Genomic DNA, 22,199 nt, shown 5'->3' with positions numbered 1-22,199 from the left:
TGGGGAGGGGTGGTGCAACGGAATGAGGGGCGGGAGGTGCTGGGCGGCAAGGGCCGCAGCGGTGCGGCTGTGGCGGCGCAGGGTGGGCCGGCTGCGGGGCAGCCTCTAGGGGAGGCTGGGGCGGCGGAGCGCGGCCTGAGGGCAGCGGCTGCCAGCGGGGCCGCAGGGCGGTCACCTTGGGGCGGGGCCGGGCCCGGGCCCCGGCCCCGGGTCCCGGCTGCGAAGGCCGATGCCGGGCGCGGCGGGGGGGCCGGCTCTGTGCGCGGCCTCGGCGGGGCAGCGCTGCCGCCTTCCCGGCCGCGGCTCTTGGGCAGCACCGGGGTCGAGCCAGGCCGAGGGGGTTAAGGGCGCGGGGGAGCCGGCACCGGGAGCGGGCAGCGCTGCAGGTAGTTCCGGGTGCTGTGGAGCGTGTGTGAAGTGATGCTGATTTTTCTAATGTGCAAAATAACTTATTTTTATTTATCGGAATTCCAGTGTGTTACCAAGTGCTCAGGCGTCACCATCCAATTAATATCAAAATTTCCAGGTTTTAAGAGAAGAAAAAGATCGAGGCTGGCTCCAGAGAGAGGTTGGGTTACAATATGGTGACAGTCTTATTATTTAGTCTGGAGGTACATTAGTTTGGTTTATTTCTATTGAAATACATTATAGGTCGTTGTGGCTATGTTTTAAATGTGCCTTAAAGGTATTTTTAATGACGCAGTGAGAACTTGGCTGTCTGATTTCCTGATGTAGAAAAAAAAACAACAACAACCCAGGCTTAACTGTTAAAGTTACCATTGCTACACATTGTAGTTAAAGTCTCACGTTCCCAGACTGACACAATCCATTTTGCATTTTGCTTTGTCACATCTTAGCCATTTTTCCCAAAGTTTGACCTGGCAGCTGTCTGCCTCAAGTTGGTCGGTTGATCGATGGATTTAAAGAGTGCTAGCTAGAATGGTACAGCTGCTTTCTTACAGTGGGGTTAAGGAAAGATGGCTACCTGTGTCCATAGGTGTGACTACTAAGTGACCCTGGTACTTTTACCATGTGATTGTAACCTGATGTAGTTTGCCGTGTTTATCAGGTGCTGTTGTTTGATACTTGTCTTGAAATCAACCCAATGTGGTCAAATTCTGTACTTCGGAAAACCTCTGATTTACGTGTGCTTCCTAGAATACGGCAGAAAAATATTGCCAAGATTATTCCTGATTGGGGAATATTTGTGACCTTTGAAGAACTGTTTTTGGGATAGCTTTTGGCAGTTGGCCATCAAGAATGGGAGAAAAACAAGCTCTGACTCCTGTAGGCTTGCTGTTCTCTCTCTCCAAAAGTTGGAAAGAAAGACTAGTAAGGAGAAGGTAGAAGCACAGGTGGTTGACTACCTGCAAGTGCCTCGACAATTGAGGAAAAAAAGCTCTAATGCAATCTCATATTTATTGTACACAAGAGAATTCACGTAAGAGAAAGCATGCAGGAATACCAGAACTACAGGAAGATCTTCAACCAATGTTTGTACTTTTTAGATGCGAAACACAATAAGAAAACTTGCAGGAAAATGTGCTTTACTATTTTAATTCTCCTAAAACTGAGTATTTAAGGCTTTTTAGTTTTATTTCTAAGGATGTGAGGTTTGGGTATACATGCAGTGTTATGACTGCATGTGTCTTGACAGTTCTCTTCACTGATAAAGCCACTGAAAATTTTAATAAGCTATTACAGCTTTTGGGAATGCAAAGTTGTTACAAGTGTTGCGAAGGTGATTACCTGAAAGGAAGAAAGATTCCTTGTCAGTATGGTTGAGAGGAGAATCGTCTTAAGAGCTTGCCCCTTTCTGTTTCTCTTATATGCATGGCTACTGTTAAAACGGCATTTCAGAGGTTACATTAAAAGCATATGTTCACTAAGGCAAGCACTGAAATACTAGCAAATGCATGTAGTGAGGTTTTTTTCTTTCCCCATGCAATCTTAAAGTTGGCTTGCCTTGGAATATAACTTCTCTTCCTTTATTCAATTTTTTTCTTCTCCTTCCCCCCGCCCCCTTCTCCATAGTTCCTCAGTCACATTCAGTGTCTAGGTGCTCCTGGATTAGATGTGTTGTATTAAAGCAGACTTGTTTGTGAGATCAGTCCTGCATTTGTTGTAGAAACTACATACAAAGAATTCGCTTGGACTAACATTACTGTATATATTCTTATTTTTAATTTTCCTTTCTAAACTTAAGCCGTGGAGGACAGCAGTGTAACCAATGCATTCTGAAGGTATGACTTGGGCCAGTCTAGAGATTCTTTTTATGAGCCTGCCAATTTCTTGTTCTTGGAGGTGATGCATTTATTCTTAAAACTTTCTTCCCAAAGTCATAGTTTCAGGAGGAAAGGTGGTATTTGGGCAGGAGGGAAGGGGTTGCTGGAGTGCAAAGTGGATTGCAACAGAGAGGAGGGGAATTAAGGAATGGAGAGGTTGCAAACAAGTAAGGCGAAGCCCTTGCTGCTTCTTTTATCAGGGTTGCTAAAAGGCTTTAGTAGAAATAGGAGCTCAAAGGGAAACAGCTTTTGCTATCCATGAATTAGGTGAGCTTCAGACCCGCATGGCTTCTGAGGTTGCTCCACACAGGTTTGGGGCCTCTTGCAGTTATCGTTGTTAGAGCAGGTTCTTGGAATTCATTGCTTAAAATTGGGTTCTTAGACTGTGGACTCCTGCAATTCATTGTTATTACCTTGCAGTGAGGGATAATGATAATATTGACTGAGTTGTGAGCTATAGGAAAGCAAAGACTGTCTATTCGGAGCAAAATAATTTCTTAAAACACTAGGTGGTTTCACGTGCCTTTATTATCATGGAATCATTTAGATTGGAAAAGACTCATAAGATCGAGTCTGACTATTAAACTAGCACTGCCAAGTCTATTGCTAAACCATGTCCCTAAGTGCCACATCTACACATCTTTTAAATACCTCCAGGGATGGCGTCTCAACCACTTCCCTGGGCAGCCTGTTCCAATGCTTGACCACCCTTTTGGTGAATAATTTTTTCCTGATATCCAATCTAAACCTCCCCTGGCACAACTTGAGGGCATTTCCTCTCATCCTATCGCTTCTTACTTGGGTGAAGAGACCCACCTCCCTACAACCTCTTTTCAGGTAGTTGTAGAGACTGATGAGGTCTCCCCTGAGCCTTCTTCAGGCTAAACAAGCCCAGTTCCCTCAGCTGTTCCTCACAGGACTTGTTCTCAAGACCCTTTACCAGCTTTGCTGCCCTTTGGACACACTCCAGCACCTCAGTGTCTTTCTTGTGTGTTATGTCCATCTCACCTATGAAATTTCTAGCACATGAAATTACTGCAGATCACATGCTTAGCTTTTTTATCTTATGGTGACAGTTTTACACTTTCAGTTTTTTTGGAAAGAGCATTTTGATAGTTCTCTGGCTTGGGAATGTCACTTTATACCATTTGAAATCTGTGTCTTTTTAGATCTTTTAGAAACAGGTCAAATTAATTTGTGATGCTGCTTTAGAAAAATTATAAATGTATGACATGTTTTGTGAAACAGAGAAAATAGAATGCTCATGAACCCTTTTGGCAACATCCAGCCTGGAAATGTGCTTTAATGTGAAGATTTGTAATTTCCTTTGATATGAATGTTTCGTAAAGAAAAGTATGTTCTTCCTAAACACATTAAGAAAAGCATGCCTGGAATCAAGGTAATTTCAGATAAATTACACTGCTTGGAGTCTGTTCACTCCTCTGCTGGAAAATACATAGGTGTCATCTGTCAAGTACTCTTTCATATTAAACACAACTCAGCCTGCTGGGTGGTAAGTGGGAGGCTTAGAGTGGACAGGGTGAGATTTATTAGTTCTTTCAGACTGATAGTTGTTGCTCTGTGCCATGCAAGGTTCCTGAATTTTCCAAAGACTCCATGTTGTAGTGGAACCAGTGGAAGGTGGTGGAAGGCATGAGTTTTCTACAGCTCTGGAAAATCAGGCTATTGGTCTCTTTGCTGAGCATTTTTTAGTATTTCTGAATTTTAGTCTTAATGCTTTATTAAAGTAGAAATCCATAATTTTTTCTGTAACTGGGCAGTGGAATGCAAAAATACAGCATTAACTAACTGGCTTGCTGCTGTTAATATGCCCCAACGGAGACTTGAGATTTTTTCTTTTTTTGGTTTATTTCTGTAGTGCTGCCTTACCAGTTATAGGCTTCAAGAGCTATCTGCTGTCCAAGTCTGAATGGAATTCTTCTATGATTTAGTTAGCATCATAGAGTATAGACTCTGTATAAGTACCATCAGTAACTTACTCTTGGGAAGTGGAAAAAATCATGTTGCGGTTTCTTTGAGAAGTCTAAGGACTTCTGCAGTTCTGAACAGTTTTCTGTATTTAAATACCTGCCAGCAGCTGAACAAATCATGTTCTTCTGAAATCTTTGCCAAAATTTGAAACAGGCTGTGTTGTATGGTGTTGGTGGTTTATATGTTGAATGAAGCTGAGAATGTTAGGACTAGGCATTCTGTTAAAAATAGTATTTTGAAATTGTTTGTTGCATGTAGGAAGGCTTATCCAAGAACTAACAACATGGGTTAGTACTAACATCCATCTTGTTCCGTACTTTGATCCTGACAGTTACAAACAGCAAAGGTTGCAGAGGAACTTATTTTGGGGCAGATGCCATAATCTCCATTCTCTCTTGGCAAGAAGCCTATTCTTGGTTCTTACACTTCAGAGCTTCAACAAATCTTTAAAGCTTGGTATCTTAAAAAAAAATAAATTATAATTTTGATTCCTCTAGATGTGTTTTGAAAATACCTGTTCCACCTTTACACATTTATAGATTCTTGTTTCCGTGACTTTCTATAGCAGTGAGTTCCACTAACACTGACAATTTTTTTTTTTTCCTTTTAAATGAAAAATTTTCCAAATACCCTCTTTTTCTTGACAGGAGGGGCAGGTATTCCTCATCAGCCCTTTCAGTCTCACTATTTCATTTCTCTACAGTTAATCTAAATATCTGGTAAGCTGTAGTGTTTACAGAAAGTAAAGAGGGTCCTGTGTCCAGTTGATTGTCGTGACACACTGCTGGAAAAGCTTGAGTTTAGCTGGCTTAACCTTATGTTACGTAGGCAACTTGGGACAATAGGTAATTTCAGAAAGTCGGTTTACAGAAATCATTTAAGTACTTACTTTTTTCCATACTCTCTTCAAAGTAAAGTTAGCTAACAGCTGGCAGTATGTCTTTGAATCAGTATATTGGCGTTCAGTATTGTCAGTGAAGATTCTCAATCTATCTATGAACAGTGCGTGTACATGGCTAAAGTAGCAGCATCTCTTTACAAATAATTTGGATTTAGGACCAGTTGTTTTCCACAGGAAAAAGAAAAAAGGCATTGTAATTCATTTGGTAAGCTAGTGTGCTTTTACTTTGTCCTGTCTTACTTTTGGATACAGTTAAGTAAACTACTTCCCATAGGACTGTTCAGTGGAAAGTGGATATCACCTAATTGGTACTCAAAGCTGTTGGACTTCCATAAGAAATGTAATTTTGCTGTTTCTGCATGGCATTTGGGTTTTTTGTGGTTTTGTTGTTTTGTTTTTTTTTTTTAAAAGCAAAACAATTGCTTTCATTTCATGCACTTAGTGAATTGTGTGCTAAACTTAATGCTGTTCTTTCTTGTCAGGTTGTCCACTGTTGTTGTACCTGGAGGTGACAATTTACTGTAAGTTAATGATGTTTATGCTCCCTCCTAGTATTTTTCCCTCCTTTTCCTTCTGTAAAGTAACGTTACAAAAGGAACATACTGTGCAAGATTTTGTCCTTGTAGTTAATAATATCACTTCCTTGAGACAAAATGTCCTTTAACACGTACCAGAATAAAAAAAAATAAAATAGTGCAGTTATGTTACTATATTGTGTACATAACCATGAAAAAGAGAACCTTGCCCCAAACAGCTTCCCATTTAATGATGATCCAGTCAGCGTATGTAACCAGTAGTAGGAAAAGCAAGAGAGAATAAGGGAATCATCAGGAATATGTTAATGTGGAAAAGCCACATAAAATTATTGTAACCCTGTACTGCCCTTCCATTTAAGACAATGTGCCATTGTAGGAGTTATCCTGAGTGATTTTTTTTAAAAAATGAAAGTAGCAGTGTTATGAACCCACATTTGGAGGAAGGTGATCTATCCCTTCATGTAGGGAAAGAAGTATAAAGAGTGTAGTAACCAGTAGTGGCAGCTTGTTTTGCTGTATGTCTTGGACCTTGGACTGTAAAAATATTTCATGCTACAGCATACTGGTACGTCCTGCTAAATTTTGCTCTCCGTGGCTTATCCTACCTGGCATCTTGTGGTTTAAGGGGGCAGGGTCGGCGGGTTACGAAGTGGAAAATAACACTGACTGTGTATGGCTAAAAGAAAGTTCCTGAGATATTATAAGGGTTTGTATTTGGTTTTTTTGCCTCATGGTTTCTATAGAGAAGTATATATCATTCCTTAGAAATCCCTGTGTTATGGAGCTATGCTGGATTTTGGAGGTCAGTGTGGCTGGATCATGTAGATACCAAAACATTATTGCTATTCTGGTGTCATATATTTTCTCACTCTAACTATTGTTTGGCTGATGTAATGATCCACAATTCAGGTGTGCAGTTTAGGAAGCATCAGCAAGAGGTTCTGTTTTGAGAGTACTTGTAAGATGGAGTTGCAAGCACTAAAAATGCAATTGTTAATTTTACTGAAATGTGTAAGATTTATTTTCCCACGTGGAAGTTGCTCCTGTAATACTATTTCACCATATTTTTCTAGGAGTAGAAATGGTTCTCTTAAGTGTATTCTTTTAAAAAACCCCAAACAAACAAATCAATATGGCTGTGTCTGGCTCTTCAGGTTGTATTATATAATGCTTTCAGGAATGATTATTCTCTCTTCTGTTTGAGGCAGATAAAACTACATAAATATAAAACTGAAATCCACAATCTTGCATTTGAGGATATGGATGAATACATAAAGGATCATTCCACACTAGGAAAATTCTCCTTGGGAAGATGCAGCAGTTCACAGCATTTCTGCTGGAGTGTTTGTTAAACCAAGAGGAAAAACAAAAGCTCATGCTTATATAACTTTAGGGTGAAAATGCTGCATGCCACTAAGACCTTGCTATCATTAGTTTCCACAATAGTTTTTAGAAAAATACTCACTTCAAATTCACTCTCAACCAATGTGCTAAATGCTCTTATGCTGGAGATGAGGTTTTTACTTGCTCATATCTAGTTCACAGTCTTTCATCTAAATTACATCCCTTTTAATGAAGGTGGCTTTTATCTTCTGTTTAAGGGCCTGCCTAATTAAAACTTGAAATGTGTTATAGTCAGGAGCCTGTTATGAGGTCCATTCTTATTAGACATCTAGTGTTCTGAAAAACCAAAGGCATGATCCAGGTATCAGGGTTGCACTCTGAGCCCACTGCTAGAGATCTAATCCCTACAGATACTGCTGAACTGCCAAAGGCATCTTTGATAGATGATTTCTGCTGATATTTTATGTATAAACATTCACTTCTAACAAGCATGTGCCCCAGTCTATCCACTCATCCCCTAACTTCACCTTCCTTTGTGTCATACCCTGTGTTTTGGTTAGGTAGCTGGAGATAGGTTTTAATATTATGACGCATAATTCACTGTACTGTGTGACTTAACTGATATAAGAGCTTCTGTGTTAGTTCATTGATAGCGGTCTTTGCTTCGCAATAATCAATGGAAACACAAAAAGGAATCCTCTTCTACTTGTTTAAACACTTTGAATTTCATAGAGCATCTATATTTGTGACTGAATAGATGTAAAGTGTGAGTTCCTTATGAACATTGTATGTGGCAGCACCTGAGCTGAATATATTGTAAAAAAAATTAACCAAAATTATAAAAGACACAAACCTTCCCCCACAGCAGGTATCCAAGCGTTTACAAAAATCAGTAGCCCATCAAAGTTTACAGTCATGTGATATTAGTCACTGGGACTAGCTATGAGTACAGTGCCGGTAAAGGCCCTGGTAAAAATGCTGTTAAGATCAAACTTAAAAAATTAGTAATTTTTCTCACTGCAACTGCAGAAGATAACAGTAAAGGATTAGCTAGAGTGAGAAAATCTGTAATCGCTATATTTAAATGTTAGATTTAAGAAAATGATGGTTCTGAGCCAGTTACAAAGTGGTGGTTTTATGTTTTCTTTTTCTTTACAGATTTGTGCTCCTGATTTGTCTGCTTCTGCATATACCTCCCACTGTCCAAGAATGCAACTAAGTTTTGTCTACATAGAAAGCAAATACTGCAAGTAACCCAGCCTATTGACAGGAAGATCAGTAAGTGGGAAACAGATGATGAATTGTTAGGCTTCGTAAAACTTTGAAATGAAGTGAGAAGAGTTTGTTTTGCCCTTTTTTTTTTAAATTTCCTTTGTGGTTGTAGGGGTTTTTTTGAGGGGGGATTGGTTTCTGTCTGACAAACCTAAAACTGAAATAGTACAAGGAACACTTATGGTCAGTAAAGTTGTGACATAAGAGATCAACTGTATAAAATATATAACTCCAAAACATGAATTCTGAACGCATATAGGCAAAATCTATGAGATGCAAGCCTTGTGCAAGGGACTTACTCATTTTGTTGAGTATAGGTTTTATAGTGGGTACTCCTTGACGAGTGTTTTTTAGAGGGGCTACTGTAAAAGAAGCACTAGCAGTGTCTTTACCACTGTCAGCCTCACAGGTGGGATGCTTCTGTCCAGAGCACAATTAATGGGGTTTTAAAGATTGTTTTACTTTTCAAATTGAACTACAGAGTCTAGGCTATATAATCCAGCGAGTCTGACTCCATATTATTTTGGAGTTCTTCTTCGTATTATTACATTATTGGAAACTGCCGTGTAGTAGAATAAAAGGTTTGTTCACGAAGCTGATCATATAGTTTAAATCAAGGACAGTGGTTAAAACAGGATGTTTTAGGGCCAAAGTAGGGAAGAAAGAGATGGAAGACATGCTAGTTAGTATAAGCATATTCCTAACTAGCAGTTATTTTTCTGAATCTGGGCATAAAATAGCTAGGTTTTGTTCTTTGTACAGCATATTGTGAAAATGTAGGATTAAAAGTGGCTTTTTTGTATTGTTAAACCAGGGACTACTGGGCACAGTTGAGAGATAAAAATGCAGTCAGCAGCAGTGATAAAGTCTGCAGTGCTCCTTGCTACTTCACAAAAAACCTGTCACCCAGAAACTATGGGTTCCTAGGCTTATTGTGGACAGGGCATGCAAATAAGAATATGTATTACAATTACTTAATAGGAGTCCCTGCATTCTGTTAGCAAGCTGCACCCGAGTTGCTTCATTTTTGTGTTGTTTTATGTTGACTCAGACACAGGAAAAAAAGCCAACTGATGTACACAATAAAAATGTTAACAAAAAACCTACCAGACCTGGAACCAAAGAAACTGTGGTTAATTTCTTTTCCTCCTCTGAGTAATAACACTTCAGTGGATCGCTGCCTCTCCTCTGAGACTGGGAGAGACCATAGGCAGGACAGGACAGGGTTGAGCCAAGAGGGTTGGGTAGAGGTGCCTGTGGTGAGGAGAATGGTGATAGTAACTGGTGTCCTAACTGGGATGTGTGGGGATTTTTTTTTTGTGTCAAGTCGTGTTTTGGTTTTTGGTTTTCCTAAATCTGGAAGGACAGCATGCCACCTCCTGTGGAAATAAATGGAGATGGGCATGCCATCCAAATGGGGAAAATTTTTCTATGCCCTTTTGAGCTGTTCTGAGAAGGAACAGTTCTTCCCTGTTAGCCCACACTCCAAATGTTAGATATATAAATAAAAGACTGGTTGTGTACTCTCATCAGTTTTATTTTGAGATTTTTTTTTTCTTCCATTCAGAATGCAGGACTTTAGTTATTTTTCCATATTTGTTACCTATTAAAAATTCTGCAAGAAATTAATTAATTCCAAAACTGGAAAAGTGTTCGTATTTATTTTTAACAAAATTGTTATGGCTATTTGGGAATACTAACATTCCTCAGTTCTTAGGTCTACAGTCTGCTGTGCTGCTGGATATTTCTTAGAGCTAAAAGTTTTGTTTAATTTTAGACTGCAGAAATAATTGGACCTTTAGGAACCTCAGGATGAACTTTGGTATTCAGTTAAAATGAGTTGTAGAAATAAATTGAAGAGTTTCAGTAAGATGCACAGATGTTTTTTCCAAATTCTTTCCTTTTGATAGACCTGTGTGTACTTGTTAAAATATTGGCTCGCCTTAGTTTTAAGGACTGAATTTGTTTCTCATTGCTTTTTTCCAAATAATGTTAATCACAAGCAACTCAGTGTTCATGTATGTGTGTATTTAGGTGGGGGTCTTAGCCTACAAACTTTTGTTGGTAAGAATTTGTAGAATGACTGCTTTATTGATTTTAATGTAAAAAATAAATAAAATTGTAACTTTTTCCATCTTTGAATTCAGGATTTCCTTTTTTTGTTTAGTATCTGTATGGCAGAGTAACTTGTGCATTACCTTCTGTAATTTGTTATCCTATCAATTAAGGTATTTTATTCTGACATTTTAGCAAAGGCCATATGGTAGTATACAAACAGAACTCAATTTAAAGATCAAATGTTCTTTTTATTTTCAGAATTGGTGGTAGTTTGTTATAACTTTGTCTTATAGTTCTGCTTTTTGACAGTTTGTTTTTTTACAAAGAACAAAAGGTAATGTGCAAAACAGGGTAGAAATCAAAAAGGCCATGAATAAAAATGGTGCTTTTCAATGTAAATTAATTAGATTTTGAGCAGATGAGACTTCCCTAACCACTGTGTTTCTTCACTGATTTGATGGTGTGAGAGTGAAATGACAAGTCCCAAAGAACTAATAGAGTCTAAACAACAAAAGCCTTGTGCAACATTGGAAGAACTGGGTTTACTCAGACCGAAAGGCAGTGAGAGCAGGGAGAGGAGCATTATAGCAACTTTTCATGCATTTGAAAACTTTCAGAAGGGTTGGTGACTTTTGTGTCCACTGAAGAAAGTTTTTACTGGTTTTAAAGACCAGATGACTTAGCACCATTTTAGGGAAAGCTTTCCTAGGAGATTTGTTAGGTGTTGGAACAAATTACCTAGAGGTGCTTGTGTGGCTGACTAAGGGGAAGTTTTCTGAAGGAAGTTACAGTAGTATCTCTCAGGAGTGAACCTTGTGACAAGATGAAAGAAATGAGCTCTGTCCTGTTCCAACATTTTTATTTCATAGATGCCATGGGGTTTAGTGACATTCCCACAAATTAGTGCCTGGAACTGGTGTTTTTATTGATGATAGTTTCCAACACATTTGTGTATATTAATGCTGGAAGTTATGGTCACGTTAGTAAATGGGTTGGCATAAATACAGGCTGCTGCCAAAAAAGGGAGGCGTCTCAGCTGTCTTTCCTCATTCACCACCAGTGCTGGGTTTCTTCTCAGGCTAGTCTTCAGTTCGAGTGGGGTGACAAATACGTACAGCTTAGATGAGGTCAAATCTGTCCTTTTTGCAGCAGCAGCAGCTGCTCAAAATGACTCTGGAACAGTAGCTTAAGGCTTTGCAGCCAAGGGACAGTCACTTACTGGGGTACCAGAAATCCTGACCTAGGGCCTTTTTCAGGATAAACCAGGCTAAAAGAGCAGCATAATAAATTATAGCTGAATGTTCTCTGTAGCAAACTGACCTTTTTTTATTAGCCTTAAGTGGAAGTGTTAGATCTGTCCAATAGGCTTTAGCAAACAAGCAAATGAAGCAATTTCATTTTTTTCAGAAAGTCAAAAATTGGAAGCTGGAGTGAGGTAACCACCTAATAATGAAGTCAGACAGTGTATGTGTGCTGCTTCAAGTGGGGCTTTGCTTCCAGCTTTGTATCATTTGCAAAATTTACCAGTAATGGCAAGAAAATGAGCATAGAATTCAGAATAATCAGAGTGAAACATTAACACAGTGTCTGTCTGCACTAGTGGTGAAAAATTCGTATCACCAGCAGGAGTCATATTTTGCAGTGGAGAGGAAGCCTAAAGGAGGTAGAAGATAAAGGACAAATTTTCCATTTGCTATAACATTTATTAATTTGCAATGTTACAGGGTAGATGTAAATCCCAACCTAGCTAAAATGGTACCTTTGATGTAGAATTTGTAGGATTAAGCATGAGGCACTGAAAAATTTGATAATCAGAGCCTGGACAACACAGTGCAACACAAACCATAGCCAGCCCACGCTTGTGGAGTTCCAGAAAAAGTATGGCTTTTCCTCTTTACTCTGTGTCCCCTTGCTCCCACTTCTGTGTACTTGCTGATTCAGTTTAAAATCTTTTTTTTCTTTAAAGGCCTTAAAGTTTCTGTAGTGCATGCCAGCAGCCAGATATCTCCAAGTCATAGATATTCCTGCAGAGCCTGGCAGAAGCTAAGCTAGTGTGCGCTTATCTAGCCCTCTGGCACAGTGGCTTAGAGGAATAATGACAGTATTCTAGATCCTAGTTTTTCAAAACCTCACTCTTGGTTGTTAACACTTGTGTAATTTCAGTGTCAAAGGTTACAGTTACAATTTTTCTGGGGAAATTGCCAGAAAGTTTAAGATCTCTTCAGGTTTGGCCTATGCTGCTGAAGCTAGCAGGAAGTAAATAACCTGGGGTCTTTACATGTACAGTTGTTGGGGATAGATTTAGATGTGTAAAGATGCAAATAAATGCTTCCATGGCATTTTTCAAAGTCCAACAACATTTCAGGGAGGATTAGTAGCTTTTTTTGCAACTTCAGGCACTTGATTTCTGCCCCCCTCCCAATCTGTTGGACTTCGGCAGCAAATCCAGGGATGGTCAGTATACAGTTCATGACCAGTTTAAAAGCTGCTTCCATGGCACAGCTGCTTCATATGCCTGGAGCAGGGCCGAGCCTTGCTGTGGTTTTAGGAGTCCCCCTGGTCTCCTGCTGTGCCAGGGGCTGCAGATGCTGGGACAGTCTGGGACTTGACCCGTAGCTCCTGCCGCAACGAAGTTGTTCCCTGCCTCTACGCCTCAACTCCCTGCAACAGGCAGCGTGTGGCCTTCCACTTAAAGATGCTGTGGGAGGCAGGAGGTCGGCAGCAGGAAGACAGGGCTTGTATGGCCAGCGATGGCTCAGAGCCACGGCCACGCTGCGCAGCAGGGTCGGACAGTGTCTGTGGCTACCCTGGGGCTGGCTACGGGCAATGGCTGTGCTGCTGGCCCGAGCATTAGCCAGGGGGCAGCCGGCTGGGCAGTGCTGGGATTCTGCAGGAGCAGTGCTAATACATCAAAAGCCTAAGTGACGTGGTCTGTCATCTTTGCCCTGCGTTATTTGCTTGTATTGTGAGAAATTGCTTTCCCCCAGGCATGTGAATATAAGGAGATGTGTCTTGGGTGTGCCCTGAGATGTGGAGCCTGGAGGTGCTGCACATAATGAGGCATTATAGCAAGTCAATACCAACGCCAGTGTGAAAATTAAAGATCTGAGTGTTTTCCGTTCGCTGACAGGTTTGTAAAAGGGAAAGAACAAAGTAGTTTAATCCCTGAATCAAAAACCGTTATAAATTAAATATTTCAAAGAGTTCAAAACCTGTCAAAGGTTGTATTTAAATAGTTTATTGCGCAGCTTCCACTGAGCTGTTAATCAGTTTGACCACATAACGCTACGGAGCCTTCCGAAAGACATCGCCGTCGGGAGGCGAGGCGCGCCGAGGGGCTGCGGGCGTCCCGCCGCGGATGGAGGCGGCGGAAACTGCGCTGCCTCCCGGGGCCCCGGCGGCCGCCAGCCTGCAGCGCCGTTACCGCAGTTTCGCGGGGCGCCGCGGCGCGGGGCCGGGCCCCGGGCGGGCCTCGGGGGCGCCGTGAAGCGCCACCTGCGCCGGGGCGGGCAGAGCCCTGCGGAGCGCCGCCGCCGCCGCCCCCGGGGAGCGGGCCCCCGGCTCCGAGCCGGCGGGGCGGGCGGCTCGGCTGCGCCTCAGCCCTCAGCGAGCGCCGTGGCGCGCCCAGACGATGGCGCTGCAGCACCGGCCTTGCGGCGCGGCGGCGGGCGGCAGGGGGCGCTGCGGGGAGGTCCGGCGGCGCGGCGGCGGGCGCGGGGCTGCGGTGCGCGGGAGGCGGCGGGAGGGCCGCTGCCGCACAGCCCTGCCGGTCCCGGCGGAGGCATGAGGCGCGCGGGGCGGGCGGGCAGCGGCGCGGCAGAGCGCGGGTCGGCGCGGCCCTGAGCGAAGCCTCCGCGCCGCGCTCCCGCAGAGCGACTATGGCCGGGGGAAGGCGAGGGTTGGTGGCGCCTCAGAACACGTTTCTGGAGAACATCGTGCGAAGGTCTAACGGTAAGGGGTGGCCGGGGCGGCGGGGAGGCGCCGGCGCCCCGGTGCTGAGGGCGAGCTCTCTCGCTGAGGCGAAGCCGCCCGCCGCTCCCTCGGCGGGGGCCGCCCCGGGCGGAGGGACGTTGAGCCCGGCCGCTGGCCGGCGGCTCCGCCGGAGCGGCGCATCCAGGTGCCGGGCCGAAGCCGGTGCCGCCGGCCGGCCGCGCCGCCCGAGTGCTGCGGGAAGCCTCCGCCGGGGCTCCGGCTGCAGGTGCGGCGGCACGGCGGGGGGACCGGCCGGGAGGGCTGTGCCCGGTGCGGGGCGAGATCTGCGCCCGAGGGGCAGCGCCGGGGCCTGAGCCGGCCCGGGGGGCGAGGGGCCGGGGTACCGGCGGGGTCCGCGGCGGCGGGAGGCGGTCCGGGCGTTCAAGATGGTCCCTGGGCAGGGGCAGCCGCGCGCGGGGGGTCGGCGGGGGCTGCCGGCCCGAGTTGGAGGGGGGCTCTGTCACAAGTGAGGAGAGAGTTTGCCATTTTGGGGGCTGAGGGGCGATAATTCCTTTTTTCCCAGCGCGCTCCAACCGGGTCTTTCTCTTGGAAAACTGTGGAGTGGAAAATGCCTCCAGTTTCACAATTGCATGCAAATAGGCATTAACGTTATCCAGATTCTTTCACTTGGGGACCTGCCGAAAGCGGCTCCCTCGGTGCGCCGCGACCAACCAGCCTTTATGTGTTTGTTTAAGCCTGGACATGTGCATTTATTTTTTTAAAGCTCCGAGCCCAAGTTCTGCCATTTTTAACGCTCCCGTTGACTTCAGGGGGGTTACTTAAGGGGTTGAGAACTTGTGGTATGATTGAGAACATGCAGGATTAAGCTCCTTTTGAAGACTAGACGAGTTAATTAATTAAAATATAGCCAGTTTGTTCTGATAAGGCAAAGACAATTAACCCTCTTGATAAGCAGCTAGAAACTCAAATTATCTAAAGACTGATTTTCATTATTTTAAATTAGGCAATATTATTAGAGAAACAGCCTTTGATAAGACCTTATTTTCATATACAATTGTGAGGCTCTTTTTCTAGGTGTTTTTTCTCTGCAACCTTGCTGTAGAAGGGAAGGGGTTGGAAGCTGCATTCCTGAAAAGATACTCGCCGTTCTTACAGTGAATCTTGCCCTTTTTTAAAAAAAAAATAAAAATGAAATGTTGCATTTCATCACATTCAGGCTGCATCTCTAATCTTCCAACACCAGTTATCTAATGCTTTTCTCAAATCTGTCTTGACTTTGTAGATTATCTTCTTCATTAAAAAACAATTTTCTCTTTTGGCTTTCGGTGCCAAAACCTTGATGCAGTAAATCAGTTGAGGTTTGGAGATGGGGAGAATCGTGCAGCAGAAGCTATGCTCCGTTTGTTCCTCTCTTCCCCCATTATTAAGAAGGTGTCATAACAGCATGGTGCTAGACAGCACAGGTAAAATGGCAGCGCTCCATTTCCAAATGCTCAGCAAGTCCTGAGGGCTGTAATCAACACAAGTTTTTAGATTAGGCTTGGTAGGAAGTGATGCACAGTTCAGACATACTAGGAAGTGACTTAGGGAAGTGACTCAGGTTTAGAAGCCCGTTTCTCCTCTTCTAGTTTTTGCTGGACCCAACCCAGCTTTGCGGTAAATGTGATGCCGTCACATACAAATGCTGTATGAATCAGTTCTAACGTGGGACATCAGCATCTTCTAACCTCTGTCTCTGTCAGGAGACAAGAATAGTCTCCTTTCTCTCCTTGCAGGCAGGGCTGTGCTGGCCAGCATGGGGGCTGTATGGAAACATGCCGGTTCCTTGTTGCCTGTCTCACCTTGGCCTGCCTACTTGGTCTTTGAGATGGTTTGGGATGCCCACAGGATGAGTGTTTAAATGGGCCCATAAAGCTTGAGGTTTGGCTCCCCCTTCTTGGTTTCATTCGATTGAGTAGTAATGTGACCCGCAATGAAACTATCTAGGCCATTTGGGATTTGCCAAATAAACCTTGGGATTGCTGTCAAACTGTATTTGCTGGCACATGCAAGCAAGTTAAGTAGTGCCAGCAGATACTGAGTTGATACAGATATAGGAACATTCCCAGTTTGGGGAGGATTTCCTTTGGAAAGAGAGGAATTTGGTCCATGAGCAGAAATAGTTCCTGAGTAAGTGCTTCACTTAAAGGTACTTGTAGATGACATGCATCTACAGTCACAGGTGAACTGAGGAAAACACATTCATTGCTACGTGTTATGTTTTGGGGCGGGGGGTGTTATTCGGTCTCTTTCACCGAGTTGGCAATAACAAAGTAATTGACATGAAACCTCTTTTGGAAGCATTGCTCTAAGGACAGCACTAATTATACTGTTTTTTTACCATTAGTTTAATAAGGAGTTCTTTGGATAGCCTTTCATATTAGATGTGGGACTGGTGAGCTGATGCATGTTCAAAGGCTAAAGGTAATTGTAGCGTATGTAGGCAGGCAAGTTCAGGGGTTTTCCGTCAGGGTTGGTATTTTGCTCATGTTTATATCATACCATCTGCAGCAAGACTCACCTCAAACTCAGTTGGTCTGAATCATCTCCTTTAAAGTTATTAGGGATGAGAGCTGCTTCTTAGGTTGCAAATCAGCTGAGATGGGTTTTCATGCACTACATGGCAGCCCAAAGAGCCACGATAAGCTGAGAAGCTGCACAGTATTTCCTCCCCACACACTGGAATTAAAGAAGGAATTGAGAATTTCTCAGCCCATCCAGGGATGGGATGAGATGGCCTTATGATAGCACACGCAGCAAAGAATATATGAAGTGTCATCTGCCTAGACCTCTGTACCTCATCCAGTCCTTCTTTTTGAAATGAGGGACACTGTAATCCTGCTTGCCGCATATTTAATGTTTAAAAGCTGTGTTTCTATACTAGCCATGTAGGGCTAAGAAAATAAGTGTTGCTTGTAGTGCTTGGTTGACAAAAATTTGTTTGAAGCACTGAAATATTTAAAGACCAGAACACCCAATGGGACAGAAAATGAGCCCATGCTGTAAAACAGAGCAGTATGTAAAGAATCAGTAGCCCCTGATGGTTACTGCTAATGCGATATTAATGTTTTTCTCGGGTAATGTAATACACCCACAGTATACAAGCTCTATAACAATAACAGTTATAATCTTGGTTCATGGCCAAGGCACCCAAATTCAAATGGTGCGATATATTACAGAGTATTCTGATTCTTCATGATATGCTAATGCTTTATCAATAACTGGAGGCAGAAATACTTTTCAGTTTACCTAAATGATAGCTGGATTCTGCAGTCCTTCCTTGGTCAAAATTCTCAGTGAGGTATGTGATACTTTGCATGTGTAAGGGTGGCTAAAGCAAGCCCTGTGTTTACGTGGCTTTGGAATTTCAGTGGAAGTCACAGATGCTTTTCTGATTTATGGATGAAACAAGGAGATTGGAAGAAGGGGAGGTTAGAGGACATAAGGCTTGTGCGAATTTAGCCTTGCTTTCACTAAATCCCCAGGCAACATCCTAATGAGACATCAGGTGTGGAAGCAAATATGCACCCTTTGATGGAGAGTGCAGTGAGTTCCCTGTAGAGGGAAAGAAAAACCACCTTCAGACACAAATCCTCAGTATAACAGACATTTCCATGATTTATGGCATTGCTTCCTTTGGAGACTATAAGGTCCCAGTACAATAAGCATTCTGCAACCTGGGCATGCTAACCTTGTACCATTGTCTGGGACCTAGGAGAGAAATTAACTGTATTATAAACAGCTCTGAAACTGAAAAACCTGGTTTTGTGTTCAGTCGGAGAGAAATGCAAAGGAAACTAAAAGAGAATGCAGAACTAAACTGTTTTATTTTCGTGCTTTTGCACTTGAACAAAATGTTCACTTAATTGAAATGTTTGCAAAGGATCCTTGACCAGACAGTGCTGTGGCTGCTGCAACCTGGCCCTGCATACCTTTGCTTTGAAACCTAAAGCAGTGAGCGGCATGGTAGGGCGATACAGACCTGGCTGCAGCTAGTGTGATTTGGGTCCAGAAGCAGTATAGGCATGCTATAAGGGTTTACTGTCTTAAGTGTTGCGGGCCTAATTGCTTTCAGACTACAGAGCTATTCTGTTGGCAGGGAACACATGTATGAACAGGACAAGCTCTGCATCACTCTTCTGTATGTGATGTGCCAAGGGTAGTCAGGCCCTGGGCACTGCTGGGATACCTTGTACTACTGCAGCACTTTCAGTAAATAACATCAATCATCAAGAAAGTATTTTCATACTGAGAACAGGACTGCTTTTGTTGAAATTAGCAAGCACGTTTTTTGGGTGGAGTATATTTTTCTGTTTCCTTTTGATACAATATGTTTGGTTCCCTGACAGTTCATAGAGGTCTGTAATTTTCAATGAATTTTCAGGCAACTAGATTAAATGCATTATTTGCAGGGGACCAGCAGTCTTCTGCTGCAGGTAAATTACATCCTAGTTACCTAGTGAGGTTCTATTGAATAGTGAAATGCATTTTAGTGACTGTTTTAGACATGAAAGTACTGAAAAAGACAAAGCTAACTGTGCACAGGGAAGAGCACAGGTATCTTTATGAAGTGCAATATCTGGATTAAGCTATCCCAGTTCTTAAAGCTCCCAAATGGGCTGACTTACAAGGCTGTAGCAGATGTGCAAGAGGTTTTCTGCCCCATGCTGCCAGTTTATAAAGTCTCATCCACCTTCCGGACTTCGGTAGGTTAATATCAGCATAAAAAAATCCCCAGCATAATGGAATAGAGGGGTCTGTCCTGGAGAATGCTTGCCTTCCCTTCTATGGAAAGCTGTTTGCCAGCCACACCTTGCAGAAAGTGCATGGAAAACTGATGGATGAGTAGTAAGATGGTGTTGTATGTGTAGAGTGCCTTTAGCTGAACGTTTTGTTTCTCTTGCCCTCTTCCCGTTACTATGGTTTGCCCTGTGGAAGGTGAAGTGAATGTTACCCTTTACAAATCTGGCATCCAGTGGTTGAACTTGAGTCTGTACACTTCTATATCTAATCCTGTAAGACGCAGTTTATTCAAGATTTCCTGTAAAATCACTTTTGGCTAAGTAAAGTCCGCTAGTATGTGTGTCTGTCTTTTGCCACTGATTAAAACAAGACACTTATCCATGAAAGCAGCAGACCTTCAAAAACCACAAGGGGACAACTCATAGGTTCTGTGTTAAGGACATTGTCTCAAACTGAGAATGAAACAAAGGAAAGGGCTTTATTTCTTCCTGATCTTCCTTCTTTTCTAAGTTAACAGCTGTGGAGGCACTTTTATTTTCACCCGTGCTTTTCATACAGTTGGTCAGTACATCAAAATATCTATTTGCTATTGGCATTTTTTTTTTCTCAGTATCACTTGAGTTGAATATAAAATGGTTTTTTTGCTGACTTTTACTAGGCCAGGAGCTTCTAGTTTTGGGTGTGCCATCTTTATGCATTTAGAAATGTACAACCTGATTTCCTTAAAATGACTTTTATAGATAGTGAGGAAAAACCCCTGTACAATACATGATAGATAATGTGTTTTAAAATTAATGTTCTTGAAAGCTCAAGAAGTTCTGCTGTGGTAATTCAACATATCAATCCATTTCTGCATTAAATCCTAGAACAAGATCGTAAACCAAATCTTAATGAAACCCATTCATTGGAGAATTTGTTAATGCATTTTTGTAACTCATCTAGCTAAAAGTGAGCAAGGAGTTAGGTCTTGTCAAATGCTTTTAAGGCTTTTGATGGCTGTAGCTATAATCAGTAAATCAAATAGCTTATTTAAACTGATGGAAGGCCCATATAATTGATGCAACTAAAAGATGCTTTTTCCTGTATGTCTTTTAAGATCAGATGGGGGGGAAGACCCCCCTGACCAATTAAATTATGAAGTCTCACTGCTAAACAGTGGGTTTGTGCTTTATTAAGAATGGTGTAATGTATGACTCTTACAACTGATGAACTTTATAATTTATCATGCTAAGGTCACATTTGTCTAAATGTCTTTTTTTAAAAAAAATAAATTTCTCAGTATGGACAATACCTCAGGGACAGGTGAAGAATGATGCTATGCATAAAATACATATAAATGCTTTTGTGCACTTTCAATTTCAGCTATTTTTGTTCTGTTATTCTGCACTAATTTTTTTTTTTTTTAAATACAGATACTTACGAAGACTTTAGAGTTACTAGTGTTGGAAGGATGTATTGTTTTCAGTTTAAACTTTTCTCATGATAGAGGCCTACTGTGAAATACTAACTATAACAGTGGAAAATAACAAATGCTGAGGTGGAACCAGTAGTTTTTTATCTATACTGCTGGCTGAAATTGGCATTAATTTTCTGTAATGATTCAAACTGAGTCACTTGGAGTTGTTGCTTTAGTTAATGTCTCTTGTTATTTGTGGTACATATGATGAAATAAATTTTTTAATAATCCTTCTCAGCCTGGTCTTGTACTATGCTCTGCAGTACACATGATGGTGTAAGTCATGTTTGAATAAAGCATGAAATGCCTGCATTTCGTGGACTCTGTTCATGCTGTAGCAGCCAAGGAGCTTTTAATTTTTTTTTAATGTAAAATAAGTCGTTATATAAAACTTTTATAAAACACGTAAGCCCAAATGAACTTATCTCCAGAGTTTTATAATATGTTGTTTTGAATTAGACTGAGGCTACAGCTTAAAATAATTTGGTCTCGATATTAAAGATGTACAATTTTGAGGCCACTATATCATCATTCTATAGAGATATCAAGTTGTTCAATGGGGTATTTAAACATTGATGCACTCCCACTCTAGGAATGAATACAAGGAGATACTGAGTAGATGTGTGTATCCATGTAACACCGTTGACTTCTGCAGGAGAATGTGGGCGGAAGAGCAGAATTTTGCCTTATTACTATTATTCTACCGTATGAATAGTCTTTCAGCCCTTCGGGCAGCTACGTACTTGCTTTGAATGCAGTTACAGCACTTCTGTTACAATGAAAATATGGCTGGTTCCTGTGTCTAACCCTCCCTGAATTGTAAGCCTTCAATCCTGTGTATGCAAAGAAAGGATTGAATAGGTACTTGATTTTCAGTTTGACTTATTTGTACAGATTTAGGGCCATATTTTGATCTCAGAAGTTACATTTGAACAATATAACTAATCAGTGTGACTAAATGCTTCTGGTTTACTTTTTTTCAAAGCTAAGAGTAAACATTAGCAAAAATTCATACATACCTACCCTTTGCAAGTTGCTAAAGCAAAAGCACGGTATGAGCTGTGTGATGTAGCAATTTTGACAGGCCTACTGTCTATTTCCATGCATTGTGTTCCTTACCAAAAATGAAACCATCTTTTTTTTCCCCATATCCAAATAATTCCACTTGTGATGCAAAGTTACATGTTTGTAAATACCAGAGTTGTTTAGAAACTCATCTGTCCCTTATACTTAAGCTCCAAGATATAGTCTCTAATTGTATGACAGTTGCACATGATTTTTGCCTACGGCACATTTCTTATGCTGGCTGTGGCATAGCACCTCTGCTGCTTTATGCCCAGCTAACGGAACGGTAGCTAAGGAGGCTGTATCCCCCCCTGCCCATCCCCCCATCCCGGTCACCATGGGTAGGGTAAGAAACCTGTTTATGAAGCAATTCTTCCAGTTCTGCTGTAGTAGTGGTTTGTGCTGTGTAATGGCAGAGGTCTAGGTTTGCTTTACTGAAGATCTGTAGGAGGAGTTTGAGACATGATAACAAGAGACATGTTCGTCTCTATAGCCAGGGTTGTGTCCTCACCCAGCATGATGAAGGCTGTGGTCTGGAATGAGGAGGGCAATTTCTGTTCTCTTGGAGACTTATG

At 42.2% G+C, this 22,199-nt stretch overlaps 1 protein-coding gene and 1 long non-coding RNA gene across 2 annotated transcripts in view; both read left to right on the top strand.

Annotated features, from left to right (window-relative positions):
* The first annotated feature begins 10 nt into the window (after positions 1–10).
* Positions 11–10,464, top strand: LOC114012544 (uncharacterized). The gene is made up of 3 exons (XR_003555078.2): positions 11–611; positions 5,661–5,699; positions 8,217–10,464. It is a non-coding gene; the product is annotated as an uncharacterized LOC114012544 (long non-coding RNA).
* Positions 10,465–14,106: 3,642 nt separating this feature from the next.
* KCNH1 (potassium voltage-gated channel subfamily H member 1) overlaps positions 14,107–22,199 on the top strand; it is a 187,427-nt gene continuing 179,334 nt past the window's right edge. Inside the window, exon 1 of the mRNA XM_055816592.1 lies at positions 14,107–14,339. Coding sequence (XP_055672567.1) covers positions 14,267–14,339 — 73 coding nt within the window. The 5' untranslated portion in view covers positions 14,107–14,266. The remainder of the gene's footprint in view (positions 14,340–22,199) is intronic.

The sequence above is a fragment of the Falco peregrinus genome, chromosome 11, assembly GCF_023634155.1.
Source record: "Falco peregrinus isolate bFalPer1 chromosome 11, bFalPer1.pri, whole genome shotgun sequence".
NCBI classification, from domain to species: domain Eukaryota; kingdom Metazoa; phylum Chordata; class Aves; order Falconiformes; family Falconidae; genus Falco; species Falco peregrinus.
Note: the sequence above shows the minus strand (reverse complement) of the source record. Positions and strands in the feature narration are given on the sequence as shown.